Genomic DNA, 16,185 nt, shown 5'->3' on the forward strand with positions numbered 1-16,185 from the left:
GAGAAAAATTGAGCAAGCAGGGGTTCAATCAGCAAGAAAACAGGGTGCGAACAGCACAAAAATGCAAGAAACGTACAGGAACCCTAGGCCCAAACCCAAAGCCCAACACCGGATCACAGGAAAGCACAGGGATCGTTGGATTGATCCAGGAGATGGAAACCTAGATCCAACGGTCTAGATTGAGGGGAAACGAACCAGAATTGGACCAGTCCGGTTCAGTTGGTTATAAAAAGGTTTGGGGACCGGTTCAATTCATTCTTCCTTCTCCTCTCTCTCTCTAACCTAAACCTAGTGAGAGAAGCTCTCGTCTCTCTCCTCTCTTCCTCGCCGGATTCCTGGAAATGAAGATGATCTTCATCTTCTCCGGGGAGCCTTGTTCCTCCGGCGTGGTGGCCGGCCGCCCCAAGGGTGGCGGCGTCGCCGCCGGAAGTTGAACAACCTTCTCCGTTTTCAAATTTTTTTTTACACTTTTGGGAATCCTTTTTCGTTCTAAACACGAATCCGGCACTGATTTTTTCGTACAAGGCTTAAATCTTTGTAGATCTACACTTTTATTCACAGTTTTGAAAAAGATTTTTCTTGATTCTATTTTAGTTTTTTTTTGTTGAATGAAAGCTTTGGAACTTTACAGATCTACATTTGATTCGTGTTTGTTGATATTTTCAAGCAAGAAAGGTTCGGTTTTAGTGTTACCTGAGATTTTGCTTGGAGATTTTGTTGAATTTCTTCGGAAACACTTGATTCTTCGTTTTCTGTGTTGTTGATTTGGTTGCTGGACCGGAAATAAACCGGTGATTTCACCGGTTCTGCTTCTTCATCTTCTTCGCCGGTTTAAACCTTGCTTCTTTTCCTCTTCTTCTTCCTCTTCGACACCTCTGTGATCGGTGCTTGAATCTGCCTTCAACAATGGCGGATTCGCATCTTGAATTGCAGAGATTGAGGTTCGATGATGATGATTCCGTGTGAATCTCTGAGAACAACAATGGATTTTATTGCATTTGGCTTTGATTTTGATTCTGGAAAAAATTAGGGTTTATGAATGTTCTTCATGTTCTTGGTGAATTTTTCTGTTTTGATCTGTAACTGACAAGAGAGAGAAAGTGTTCTCTGTTTGTTGAGGTGGTGTGTGATTAATGGAACCCTCTGTAAATTCTGACACTGTGTTGTATTTATAGCTGACATGTGTACTTGAGACCCAATGGGGTGATGACACCTGGACTTGCACTGTATTTGATTCAAGGACCTTCCTGCAAAATATAAAACTTGGGGACTGGACTGCAATAAAAAAAAGGACCTAAATGCAATTTTAAAAGGTTTGGACTAAAATACTAATTAAAATAAAATTGGATTAGAATTGGTAATTTGAAAAAACGTAAAGTGAAAAAAAAGAAAAATCAAAAAAAGGACTAAAATGAACCAGTTACTGACATGAGGTATTTTAAAATACCTCCCTGTCGAAGTTTTGATAGGAAAAGACCAAAATGCCCCTAGGGACTAAACTGACTCAAATGCAATTTTTGAAATGATTTTAAACAGAGATTCAACAATGATTTGTACAGACAGGTTTAAAAGACCCAGAGATAAACACAAGGACTAAAATGGGTTCCAATGCAGGAAATGATCAAAATACCCTTTTGTATGGTTTTTTGAAATAGAACGCAAGAAAAGTAATGCGATGTTTCTAAGAGTTTTTAAATGACTTGTAATGCAAGAAAAGACAGACAAAGACAGTAAAATACGCTTGAAAAGAGAGTAAAGGTTCAGAGTAAAATAACAGAGAATTGACAAATATCAGTGTTAGAAAAGAAATTTGAACGAGTATTTTTAGGTCCAAAATCAGGGTATAACACTAGCGTTAACTTCTGCTCGACATTTTTCACCTAGAGTTACCACAAATCCTAACACATACTCTATGCATATGAGATCTACCACCATAAACCAATTCTGCTTCTCCACAGAGTCAATTTAAGCTATGATACCATTGTTGGGCCTTACGAGGGAGCCAACACTGGCATGGATTGACCCATTGCACAGAGAACAACCAGACAAATGAGAATGATATCAAATCTTTACTTAATATTTTAAATATCACGAAATTCTAGCCCGTGCTTGGCACGGGTTTGCATACTAGTACTTTTAAAATCGGTTGAACCAACTTAAAAAGTGATTGAACCGATCATAAATGTGCCAGCAGGAGTTAACTCCAAATGAAAAATGACGAGCGGAAGTTAACTCTAGCTGAGTTAATGGAATGAAGGGAGTTAATGGAATGAACAATTTTAAAAGGGAGGAGAGTAATTTTGAGAGTGTTTTAGGCTACTAGCAAAACAAGGGGATGCAAAACCCAAACTCATAAGACAAAATCTCTCTAACATTAGGTCCAATCGAAGTGGTTCAAATCAAATCCATACCCAGCCCACATTTCAATTTCCCCCTCACCCCTACGGTGTCACCTGGTTCATTCCCTCCCACCACAGCAACCGCTTCAACGTAACCGTGGCACATTCACAATCACACTCTCTCTCTACGAAATCAATGGCTTCAACAACGCACAATAAATAACTGTTCTCATTTCATTCATTTCTTCACAAATGCACTTTCCAATGGATTTCGCAAAACACATTACTACTAAACCCCCCATTCTCTTCACACGCCTCCTAACCTGGATCACCTCAACCCTCCCCCGCTACCGTCACATTCCACCACCACAACCACCACCACCGCCGCCACAACCTCCTTCTCCTCCACCAACCACCCTCCCTTCAATCCTCGCACACAAAGTTCTAGATTCTTCCAAATGCAAAACCCTAATACCTAACCTAACCCCACACGAATTCGAACACTCATTCTTCACTCATCACACCACCGTTAACCTCAAAACCACACTCGATTTCTTCAGTTTCGCTTCAAAGAATTTCAAATTCCGTTTCACCGTTCGTTCTTATTGCATCTTAATTCGTTTGCTTCTAGCTTCGAATCATATACCGCGTGCTAAGTTTACGTTGAAACGGTTAATAGAAGGTAATGCTAATACGCCTTTGAAGAAAACCGACGCTAGGTTAAGCGAAATTGCTTCGGCATTTTTGGAATTGGGTGAGCGAAGTCATGGTGAATTGGATTTGTTGATTTATATTTTGTGTTCACAGTTTCAGCATTTAGGGTTTCATTGGGCTTTTGATACTTTCATGTTGTTTACTAGTAAGGGTGTTTTTCCTTCGTTGAAAAGTTGTAATTTTTTGATGAGTTCGTTGGTGAAGAGTAATGAGCTTCATAAGAGTTTTAGGGTTTTTGACGCGATGTGCCGCGGTGGTGTTTTGATTGATGTTTATACTTATGCGACTGCTATTAACGCGTATTGTAAAGGTGGGAAGATTGATGAGGCTGTTGGGTTGTTTTTGAAAATGGGGGAGGGAGGTGTTTTGCCGAATGTGGTTACTTACAATAACTTGATTGATGGGTTATGTAAGAGTGGAAGGTTAGAAGAAGCTTTAATGTTTAAGGGCAGGATGGTTGAGAATAAAGTGAACCCTAGTTTGGTAACTTATGGGATTCTTGTGAATGGTTTGGTGAAGTTTGAGAAATTTGATGAGGCGAATTCGGTTTTGGTTGAAATGTATAGCAAGGGGTTTTCTCCTAATGAGTTTGTTTTTAATGCACTTATTGATGGTTATAGCAGAAAAGGGAATATGGATGATGCATTGAGGGTTAGAGATGATATGACGTTGAAGGGATTGAAACCGAATGCTGTTACTCATAATACTCTTTTACAGGGTTTTTGTAGGACCAATCAAATGGAGCAAGCTGAACAAGTTTTAGAGTACTTGTTATCGAACGTTTTGTCTGTTAATGAGGACGCATGTTCTTATGTGCTTCACTTGTTATGCAAGAGTTCCAAGTTTGATTCAGCCTTGAAAATTGTTAAGGCGTTGTTGTTGAGGAACATTAAGGTTAATGATAGCTTGCTAACTTTGTTGGTTTGTGGACTTTGTAAATGTGGAAAACATTTGGAGGCAATTGACCTTTGGTTTAGACTAGCAGATAAGAAAGGGCTTGCAGCGAATACAACAACCTCAAATGCACTGCTCTATGGACTTTGTGAAAGGGGGAACATGGAAGAGGTTTTTCCGGTATGTAAAGAAATGGTGGAGAGAGGTTTGGTGCTTGATGGTATTTCATACAACACACTTATTTTTGGCTGTTGTAAATCAGGTAAAATCGAGGAAGCTTTCAAGCTTAAGGAAAAGATGATGAAGCAAGGATTCAAACCTGATACTTATACCTACAACTTCCTAATGAAAGGGTTAGCTGATAAGGGAAAAATGGATGATGTTGGTAGGGTTTTGCATGAAGCCAAAGATCATGGCGTGGTTCCAAATATCTACACATATGCATTAATGTTGGAAGGATATTGTAATGCTGATAGGATTGATAATGCTGTGAGCTTGTTCAATAAGTTAGTTTATAACAAAGTAGAACTTAGTTATGTTGTTTATAACATACTTATTGCAGCCCATAGTAAAGCTGGGAATTTTACGGAAGCCTTCAAACTCCGCGATGCCATGCGAAGTAGCAACATTCATCCTACGATTTTCACATATTCTTCTATAATACATGGTATGTGCTGTAATGACCTTGTTGAGGAAGCAAAGGGAATTTTTGAAGAAATGAGAAATGAAGGATTGATGCCAAATGTGTTTTGTTATACTGCTCTAATTGGCGGTTACTGCAAGTTAGGTCAGATGGATCAGATAGAGAGTATCTTACAGGAAATGACATCAAACTGTATACAGCCTAATAAAATTACCTACACTATTATGATTGATGGTTATTGCAAAATGGGAAATACGAAAGAAGCGACTAAGCTCTTAAATGAGATGATAGCAAATGGAATATCACCAGATACTGTTACTTATACTGTATTGCAAAAAGGATATTGCAAGGAAAATGAGCTTGAAGAAACTCTTCAAGGCGATACAGCAGTACCTTTAGAAGAAATAACATACACCACATTGGTTGACAAGTTGCATCCACATTCAGATGCAGCACTTAGTAATCGTGAATAATGAGAAAACTACTCAAAATAGTTGACAGTTGCACTAAGTTGACACCTTAACTCTCGTGGTTGAGAGTTGAGACTACCATTGTTAAGCCTGATTTCAAGCTCAATAAGTGGAAAGATGAAGGTTTTATATGCTCAATCTCCAAACACGTGGATTACTAGCAACAACTAAATAACATACACTTGACTTGGCTTCCTACTTGAACAACTGGCCTTGGATTTTAGAGGTTAGTTTTTCAAGATCAAATTGTTTACCTTTTTTTGCTTCTCCTTTTTTGGCTGTACATTGTATTTGTTATTATAACTATATTATATTTTTTGTTTTGTTTTGGGTTTTGAATTTTTTTGATAAAGGTATTATAGGATGATCGCTGTTTTATGCATTTGTGCCATTCTCAGATATTTTATTTGGTGTTTATAACCGATGAAGAATGAATTGAATTGCAATTTAGGGATAAAATATTTATTTCCTGGTGATTTGGGGAATCAATCATATTTTTAAATAGTTGATTTTTGGAAATCTGTTTAACTAGGATTTAATTTCTTAACTCGACCACCCTTGGGTTATCTATCTCGTTAGGGTGCTCCATGTTATTCATGCTATTGCACTAAGTAATTAAAAAACTCATTCTGTTTTGTGCTAATTATTCATGCATATGATATGTTTTTTCAGTATTATTCCGATTTTGCATGATAATGCTTAGTACTCTGTTAGTCCTGATGGAAGAATTTGGATTTTAGACTCCTGTTGTCTCTTGTCTGTTTTTTCTACTTTTTTTTCACGCTGGTCTTTTTCCTTGGACAATAAATCTTGCACTGTAATTTGTGTACTTATGACCACTTTTTGGAAATTTTGGTGTGCAATGAATATGTTCTACTTTGGGGCGGATGCTCATGATTTGAATATAAAGGGGAATGGTCATGATTTGAATATAAAGGGGAATGCTCATTCTAAGTGTGTCTATTCCCCCTCAATTTTCTGTTGGATAGATAAGATTGTGTTAGTGGTCTCTCGGGTTTTTTGTCAACGTCTTTCAAAGGAGTCGCCTTTTCATAAATGCATAGAGAGAGATTGTGCAGCTTTACTGCATTTTAGATCCCTTCCGGTACTCTGAGTATTCTTTATTTTCTGTTTTGGAAGATATCTTATCCTTCTATAGCTGTGCTTTGTCCTCTTTTTAATAAGATTTCTATTACTATGAGAAATATAAAGTTATTAACATAGTGCTGCATAATGTTACTGCATAACATAACATATTGGTTTTACACAAAAGAGCAACCTAGTGCCATAAGAGCGCTTAGTAGGGTTTCAGGGAAGGGTTGTACCCAGTGCAAATCTATTGTAGGTAGCTTTACCTTGTATGTGCAAGTGGCTGATTCGCACGGCTGCTACTCCATCTCTTACGTCAATCTCCTCTTCATATAGTTTTATATGATAAATCGACGTACTCACGCTAAGAGCTTTTTTAACTAAAAACCCCTACCTAGGAAATTAGTTAATTTATTTAAAGCATTAAAATTGTCTACAATTTGTATCATTTTACCCAAATTATTGAATTGAATTTATTGGCAGAACTGTCTTTCCAAAAAAGAATTTGTGTTGGTAAATTACCAAAAAAAATGCAAATTAAATAAGGGCATTATTGTGGTAAAAAATCATTAATGCAATAGACAATTTCAAAGAAGTCTTATAAAATTAAAATGGGACAAATAATGAAGCTCGTATATTTTGGGATGGATGGAGTGATATTTAATACTCTTATGTCAATGAACTGATGGATACATGTTGTCACGGTGTAGATTTATTTGCTGCTTTTGATCATGTGCTAGATGTGTATGCTCTATCAAATGTGAATTATAGATTTAGTGATGTTACTTATTTGATGTTCAACTCAAGCCAGCCCAACCTATTCATGCAGCTATATTTTATAACTAGAGACAGAGTGATATAGTCAAGCATCAAATGCATATCTTATCCATCTTCTTTTCCGCTTTGATTTACATGCCTTTGGTGTTCTTTGTTCGCGTGTATGTGTGAATATGCATTTTGCTTTGACTTCCAGGAACCTTTGTCATATGGTATCAGGGCATTTCTTGGACAGCAGATCTCTTGGATATTGGAGATAGCATAGCATTAAAGATTTGAAGAGACAACTGGTATTCTTTATGGAAAACCTTAAGAAATTAATCACTTTTGTGCACAACTTTAAAATCACTTCTTTTAAAAGCTTAACCAAGCATCATTTCTTGAGAAGATTCTCATACATCAGTCTTTTGGATATAGTTTCCCGCTTTAATGGCATTCTTGTTATTTTTTCCCCTAATGGTCATTTGTTAGAATGTTCAGTATTTAAAAACATGGGTTTCTATATCTAGTTCTATAATAACCATAATTTTTTAGATCCTAGCCACCACGGAAGAAGGACGAAAACCAGTCATATACGATATTTTAGCTTCGAGCAGGGTTAGAATGTTCAGTATTTAAAAACATGGGTTTCTATATCTAGTTCTATAGTAACCATAATTTTTAGATCCTAGCCACCATGGAAGGAGGATGAAAACCAGTCATATACGATGTTTTAGCTTAGAGCAGGAAAAGTAAAAAGTTGAATATTGTAATAAGGTTAATGAGCTCTTGTTTCTTGGTATTTTTCAACCCTAATTTTATAAACTTTTTTGTTTTTCCCGACAGCTGTCCCAACAAGAACCAAAGTTACATGAAAGAAAATAATGAGAAATTCAGCAAACAGGTATGTGTCTCAACCAAAGGAATTTATGGCACATCATGCAAGAGGCAAACGTGATGTAGAAAAAGCAACAGCAATAATGCAGGGAATATTCAAAGTAAGTACACGGTAAGTGGACAACACCTTCTGACTTGATTGTGAGCATTTTCTTTTTATTCCTTTGGTTTTTTGAGCTATTTTAGGTTGTTTTGATGTATTGGACATATAACTTCATATTAATTTCTTCAGGTAGGATCTGGTGGCAAGGGAACTTGGTACTTCCAAGCTTCAGGATGCCGTGCATTGGAGGAGCATTTGATTTTTCGGTCGTGGTTACAATTTTGAAGTGGGTCTCAAGATAGGCTGTGAACTGGATATGGTTGTAAGATACAAAAGTTTATAAATTTCATATATATGCTGGCCAAAGACCTTTGGTTTCCTGTCTTCGTTGTCCAGTCTGCACCTTTTTGAATGACCTTGGAGGATTTATTCAGTTTTTTTTTTTTTTAAAGAAAAAAAACAAATAGAACTAGTGGAAAGATGAAGGGAAAATCTCCATCTAGATTATAGATATGCAGATAAATCCCCAGTATAGTCACTTTCCTTATTTCAATACGACTGGTTTTAAAGAAATCATATAGATAAATTTATCAGCGTCTTTCTTCTAGGTCACAGATCCTTATCAATGAAGAACAGAGATTCTAATAAAGTATTTGTACTTGGGCTCTCATTTGTATCAGACACATTTATAATACTACTAATTGCCTTTTATAATTTCCTTACTATTATATTTTAAACATTTGTAGAGATGCACATATCAAGATACTGGGAAAATTCCGCTCTTGTAGTCATAAAATAAAACTCACCCACGCTAGTTTTTAAATAAAACGCACCTCCCTCCTACTCATTGTGTTAGGCAATGTTAGAGACTTAATAATAAAAAGTTTCACCCTTGATGCTATTCATTATTCTTTAGTTTCTACATTTTTAAAATGAATGATGCTATACATGCTTTCCTTTCCTTTGCCATTTACACTGTTCACTATAGTTTACAACAGCAGGAGGCATGCTCCTAAAGAAGATGAATTTCACTTCAAAATTGGCTAACAATTTTTTCCCTGCATTTGCTCAAAGAGAAGGGAGGCGAGGGTATAGAGTACTGAGTGCATGACAAAATGGAAGTGAATGGCTTCAAAATGTATGTAGTAGAAAAAAATTAAAGACCCATGACATTGTTTATACATGTGGCCTCCCTTGCATACCAATCATGACTCCAAATTTGAAGGGCTTAAGTAACACATATGCCCACAGAGCTTAAAACAAGGTCGCGTGTCTATTTACAGTGTACACAGCTATTGATGGAGACAGTCGTTCCATTACTTCAACTCTTTTACTAAAAAGGTATGTGATTTATAATTTTACCTCTATTTCTAAATATATTATGAATTCCGTTACAAATTACTAAAATACATACTTTTATCGTTTTTTCAAATATACGTTTAGGACACACTAACTACTTTTCTATATATACGTGAAAATGACAAACGACAAATGGGACTTATAATAATAACAGTAAACTAGTACTAGTATAGAGGCATGGCAACAGGGCAGGGGCGGGTTTTAGCATACCCAGCCCCGCCCCCGCTTCACTGTATCCATCCCCGCCCCCATCCCTAAACCCACCCAGTTGGGGATAGTAACTTCACAACCAAACCTGCCTCCAATGGGGCGAGTTTCCCCGCCCCCCGAACCCCCACCTGCAAAAATTGTAGTTAAAAAAACATGTTTTTTCACAGTAACAAAAAGATCTAATAAACATTTTTTAAAAAGCAAGATAACTCTAATAAACTTGTTTCTAACAAGTAACCATATAATAAATATATTTTTAAAGAGGCTACATAGTATATCCTTGGTTAGTTTCAAGATCATTAAAACAAATGCTTCTAAAGAGCTCAAAACAACTTCAAGTTCTGTCTAAATATCATTAAAGCTCATAACCAATCCCTATTCAAAAGAACAAAAGCTTCTGAAGAGCTCATAAATATTCAAGTTCTTTCTAAATATCATTAAAGAACCAAGACATATTCAAAACAACAAAGGATTCCAAATCATCAAAACAAAAAAAGTTCCAAATGAACAACAAGTTTGCTAAAAATTATTGCGGGAGATTGAAACAGAAGTAATGCCACTTACAAACAGTTCACCTATATTGAAAAATAAAAGTTAGAATATAAACATTTAACTTGACAAATTTAATAAAGATTGTAAAGAGAAGGGTTAATTAAATTTTTGGTCCCTGCAGTTTTGTTTTTAGTCCCTATAAAAATAAATCACACTTTTTAGTCCCTATAAAATTTTCCGTTAGTGTTTTTAGTCCCTGTTAAATTAAAATTTGTTTAATTATGCTTAAAATTTTAATTTTTTTAATGATTTTTTACATACTTGTTTAAAACATTATAAAAGGTTCCGCCAAAATAAATTAGCTCAAAATTTTATTTTTAGGTCCAAATTTTCGTTAGTTTTATCTTGAATTTTTGGCGTATTAAAAAAATTATATTTAATTCATTACATGTTAAAAAATTATAATTTTTTATAAAAGAGATTATTATAATGTTCTTAACATGTCTGTTAAAAATAATTTAAAAATATAAAAGTTTAAGTATAATTAAACAAATTTCAATTTAATAGGGACCAACACATACTTTTAGTCCTTGTAAAATTAAAATTTGCTTAATCGTGCTTAAACTTTTAAATTTGTAACATATATTTTTCACATACTTACTTAGAATATTATACTAAGTTCCTCCGAAAAAAAAGTAACTTAAAATTTTATTATTAGGTCCAAATTTTCATTAATATAATTTTGAAAATTTGGCTTTTAGAAAAATTCATTACATGTTAAAAAAACTAAAAAAATTTACAAAAGAGTGTCTTACGATGTTATGAACATGTATGTAAAAAATATTTCAAAAATTTAGAAGTTTAAGTATAATTAAACAAATTTTAATTTAACAGGGACTAAAAACACTAACAGAAAATTTTGTAGGGACTAAAAAGTGTGATTTATTTTTATAGGGACTAAAAACAAAACTGCAGATATTTATAGGGACCAAAAACTTAATTAACCCTAAAGAGAATACCTTCATCATCAGACTCCATTTCAATGAGTAAAATAGCATCTTCATTTTCCACGTTAGAATTATAATTACATATCAATATAACACAAATACATTCATATTCAAATGAATGCACTCCATAGCCAACTTCTAGCACCCATCAAAGCCTCTAAAGTGGTCCAATGAAGTTGGCTTTGATAAGGACTTAAAATATAACCGCTGGTACTGAGCGCATATTCAGAAGCTACGGTAGAAACATGAATTGCCAACACATCTCTTGCAATTGCTTGATTTGTTGGATACTTGATGCCATTCAACTTCCACCACAATAAAATATCAAAATTTGGACTTGGTAAAACTTCCTCATCTAAATAAACATCCAACTCTGTTCTAACATATGAAGTTCTAGCTCTTATTTTTAAGATTGTCATTGTTTATATTGTGTTATATTGATAGGTAATTTTAATTCTAACCAAGATGTAATGATATTTAGAAAGAACTTGAAGATATTATTAGCTCTTTAGAAGCTTTTGTTGCTTTGAATATGAATTGGTTATGAGCTATAATGATATTTAGATAGAACTTGAAGTTGTTCTGAGTTTTGTAGAAGCTTTTGTTTTAATGATCTTGCAACTAACCAGGGATATACTATGTAGCCTCTTTAAAAATAGGTTTATTATATGGTTACTTGTTAGAAATAGGTTTATTTGAGTTATCTCACTCATTTGAAAAAGGTTCATTAGATTTTTTTTGTTGCTGTGAAAAAAAAAATGAAAAAACATGTTTTTTTTTTTTTTTTTTAACTATAGTTTTTGCGGGTGGAAACCCGTCCCCATTGGAGGCAGGTTTGAGTGTGAAGTTAGTTACTATCCCCTACAGGGTTTGGGGGCGGGGGAAGGAATGGGTACAGTGAAGCGGGGGCGGGTCAGATAACTCGCCCCCGCACCGTTGCCATGTCTAATAAAGAGTTGGGAGGAGGACGTTCGCTCGTGGCTCATCCTACTAGCTTTGGTAAGACTGAATAATGATGAGTTAAGTCGGTAATAGTTTTTTTTGGTTGTGTTGTGGTGGTTTAGTAAGACATGCATATATATATTATATAAAATTTGGATTCTCAACTAAGCCTCTGATTAGTCAGGTTTTTTTACCCCGCCCCGCCATATATATAAAATAATATAATTAAATACCCATCCATTCTGAATTGTCATTTCATACAAATTAAAAAATGCAATTATTTTTGTGTTGAAAAGAGAAATTATGAGTTATTTTATAAATTTATCTTTAATTAATATATCATAAATATAATTTAAAAAATTGAAAGAAGAGGGAGTAATAGATTGTTAAGAGTATAGTAAGAAAGTTATCCTTTTTAGTTGTTTTTTTTTTTTTAATTAGAAATAATTATTATGTCATTTCATATTTATTTAACTACTAATTTTACAAAACACTACAAATGTAATTCACCATCTTATCCATATAACTATCAATTATCTATTATAAACTCATTTGCTATGGGCTAATTTATTAGCTATGAACTACTTTTTACCAAACAAAACATATGGTTGGAAGAAGTATGGTTTTGAAGATTAGAGCCTATAATCTGCTTTCTTGCTTCTCTTAGATGTGATCATTAGTACCACTCGACTCAATGACTAGCCTATTAAGCTAGGCTAAGTTCCCCCATTTGATTGTACGAGAGCTCTAGTCAAATACTCCCTCCGTCCCTAAATAAGTGATCTAATTGACTCTGACACACATACCAATGCATATGTTTTATCTTTGATATCTTCAATTCTCTACTAAAAAAAATTAAAAAAATTTAATATTTTAAAAATACTCATCGAGACGAATCCAACAACATCTTACATGATATTATTTATCTTTGTGAATTAGTAGAAAAGTATGGTCAAAGTATGTCAAGTCAATAATGTATATTGTCAACTGGATCATTTATTAAGGGACGGAGGGAGTACTATTCTTTGATGTTAACACTGTGATTTGTTTTTTCTTTGCTAACAGATAAAAGAGGTTTCTACGGTGCAACTAGAAAACTGATTTTTTTGAAAAAATTATTTTGTTTAGCTATTAGTACAACTGTTAATGTCATGTCAGGTGTTGTTATGTTGGTTACAATAAGTGCATAAATAAGAATCTATGCTTAATTTTTATATTTAATCAGGGGCACAATTATAATAAGTAAAGATATAATGACACATCTTATAAGTAAATATGCAATATACGATATAATCTGACGTGACATAAAATTTTCCCAATAATGATCCTCGTTTCTTAATTAGAAAAATGATTGGAACTAGTATTATAAAGGCTTGAGCTTTTTGTCATTTAACTTTTACTCAAAAGTTATTTTGATCTTTATCTTTTAAAAAATAAATTTTGATAATTTTTTTTGCCGGAATGTTGAAAAATTTATCTTTGAACGTGTCATGATTGTGAGTTGAGTTAACCTTGAACTATCCCACTTGCTTTGTGACATGTTGAAATATATTCATCTAAAATCGATGATTTATATGGTTGTCTTCTTTCCCAAAATCTTGAATATCAATTAGGATTCATTAATAAGAGTAGTTATTAGCTGGTTAGCTCTCAATCACGGGTTTATTATTGATGGTTGTTAGTCCCTATCCGTAACCCCAAAAACTGTCTTGGTTAGTAGATGAAAGAGCTTTATCACTAGTCATATATTGCCTTATTTTTCCTTTTAAAATAAAGAAAATGTAAACAAGTGTCATCGAGACATTCTTTTAAGACATTTAAATTGTAAAATTTTATGAGAATAGAAATTGAAACAATTAACTTTTTTAGTGGATAATTTCTTAAATTAGAATGCTCGTTAACAAAACTCTTAAAATAATTGTCATTTTAAAATACAAATGTAACATTTATTGATTTTTTCAGCTAGCATATTTTTATTTATTAAATTTCACTCCACTAATTATAATTAATAAAAATATTTTAATAAATAATAATAATTTTATCATTAAGGGGTGTATTGGATTGAGATTTTAAAAGACTATTTTGACAAAAAAAGTCTTGAAGATTTTAAAAGATTGTGGAGGAATGTATTAACTTTCAAAGGATTTTAAAAGACTTTTGAGATTTTGAGGGATTTTAGCTCATAGACTTTTAAAGATTTGAAAGCATTTTATGAGAATTCATAAGATTTGAAATGACTATCAAATTTTAGCAATAATTCAAAATTACAAGAGTTGACTAAATAAAAAATCAAAGGTTTGCTAGACCAAAAAAAAAAAAAATCAAAGGTTTGCATGATAAAAAATAAAATCGATACAATTTTTATGGGATTGACTACTAATAATAATATACTATAATAATAATTACTTAATAAAATCAAACTTACTCCTTGAAAAAAAAAACTTATTGATAATAATAAAATAAACATGTAAGAGCACGAAAAAGAAAACATGAAGTAAATAATGTGATCAACAACAACCAATTCGTGAAGAAAATAAAAATGACGAGAATAAAAAAAAATTAAAACCTGGAAAAAGAAAACAAACATGAAATAATGATACTGAGAGAAACAAAAAATGAAGTGGGAGAAGGAGTAAAAAGTCTCAAGAAATCTCAAAGTTATGTGTGGGAGACAAAAAAGTCTCAAGGTTAGATGTGAGATTGTTAGTAGGTACATTTTACACTAAAAAGTCTCACAAAATTGATTACTCACAACAATCCATTAAAATCCTTACAATTTTGAATACCAATAGACAATTTTTAAGTTGTGCAAAATCTCAATTGAATACCACTGGATTTTATTGAACTAATTAAAAAATCATGAAAATCCTAATTGAATACCACAAGAATGTTTTAGATTCCTTAGAAGTCTTGATTGAATACCTAAAGACTTTTTAAAAACAAAAAAGTCTTTTAAAATCCTTTGAAATCTCAATTGAATACACCCCCTTAAAATTGACCAAACTAATCATATTTTTAAGAACCACACACAATTCAAACATGCCAATTAAATTGAATGGAGGAAGTATATTAGATGAGCATATTACTTTGTAAAAAATGTTGATCATTAATTAAATGCGTCTTTCAATCATAGTTAATTTTTTTTTTTTGGTAATACAATCATAGTTAATTTTATCTCGAGTGTTAACAAGATTCATGATGATTTTCAAATTTTCGACATGGGATTTGTGATCTCTATTTTGTCAAACTTTGTTAATGCTATTGATGTTTTTATCTTCTATTCTTATTTGAATATAGATATAGTGAAATGAATAGTGTAGGTAAAAGGATGAATTGTATAATATTGCAAAGATAATGTATAAAAATAAATATTGAAAAATAAGGAAACTAAAATTGGGAGATACAAATTCAGTGTGAACTAGTTTGTCATTGATGTCAAATGAGAATTATCACCAATTTACGATTATTTATAAAATTGGGTTATAAAGTTGGTTTATGAGATAATAATATTATGTTTTTTTTGCTTACAATGTTATAAGTTCTTATAGGAGTCATTGTTAAACTATTTTACGTTGACAATATACTTATAAACAAAATGAACTTGGAGATAACAATCAATGACCAAGAACATGGTTTTTCTGAAGTTATGTGGATTGGATATAAGTTTATTTGAGGCGTGTCGAACACTAAAATTTTGATACAAATATTTCTTTTATCTGAGATATTTCTTTTAGCCGTGATTGATGAAATTTAAACGCTGAGTTCTTCCCATATATTTTTAAGAAGTTAAATTAGTCTATCTTAAATTAATCCATCTAAATTGACAGCAGAGAAAATTGAACTTAAGAAATTGAAGAGGAACACAATTTTAGATTTCAAACAAATACCACATGATCAACTTAAGTGGAGTCTACCCATTTGTGTATTAAAATAGGAATGTCAATGGATATCCATAAGTACGGATAATATGATACCCGTCTTCGCTCTTTTGCATAAATATGATATTCGTGCCCTTCCAGTACCCGTGTGGGTACCCACTATACAGGTTATTCATGGATGTTGAGATATGCATGAGTACCCAAGTGCTATCCAAAAATAAGAATATAATGTCTTCTCTCCCATGTGGTTATGTGGGGTTGTTGCTAGACGCGGTTTTATTTAGAGAAGACACTTTTGGGCAAAGGAACAAATAGAACCGAAAAGACGTTCATGACTTTTCTTTTTGATTAATGAGGTTTGAGACGTTCATGACTTAACATGTAAGTTGTAACCACTTCTTAATTGAGGAGAGATATGGATCGGTGAATGTGTATGCATGGCATGCATGTGT

At 33.1% G+C, this 16,185-nt stretch overlaps 1 protein-coding gene across 5 annotated transcripts; it reads left to right on the top strand.

Annotated features, from left to right (window-relative positions):
• Window positions 1-2,418: 2,418 nt before the first annotated feature.
• LOC11430878 (pentatricopeptide repeat-containing protein At4g19440, chloroplastic) lies at window positions 2,419-8,567 on the top strand. 5 transcript variants are annotated; one of them, XM_003628945.4, is made up of 4 exons: window positions 2,419-5,286; window positions 7,123-7,216; window positions 7,752-7,914; window positions 8,035-8,567. In XM_003628945.4, exon 1 carries the CDS (start codon window positions 2,592-2,594, stop codon window positions 5,061-5,063), a length of 2,472 nt encoding a protein of 823 aa, XP_003628993.2. In that variant the 5' UTR covers window positions 2,419-2,591; the 3' UTR covers window positions 5,064-5,286; window positions 7,123-7,216; window positions 7,752-7,914; window positions 8,035-8,567. The 5 variants fall into 5 exon arrangements, with proteins under 5 accessions (XP_003628993.2, XP_024629486.1, XP_039684821.1 ...); XM_024773718.2 differs by having other exon boundaries at window positions 7,752-7,903; XM_039828887.1 differs by lacking the exons at window positions 7,123-7,216; window positions 7,752-7,914; window positions 8,035-8,567 and adding an exon at window positions 6,860-7,024.
• The last annotated feature ends 7,618 nt before the right edge of the window (window positions 8,568-16,185 follow it).

The sequence above is a fragment of the Medicago truncatula genome, chromosome 8, assembly GCF_003473485.1.
Source record: "Medicago truncatula cultivar Jemalong A17 chromosome 8, MtrunA17r5.0-ANR, whole genome shotgun sequence".
NCBI lineage: Eukaryota > Viridiplantae > Streptophyta > Magnoliopsida > Fabales > Fabaceae > Medicago > Medicago truncatula.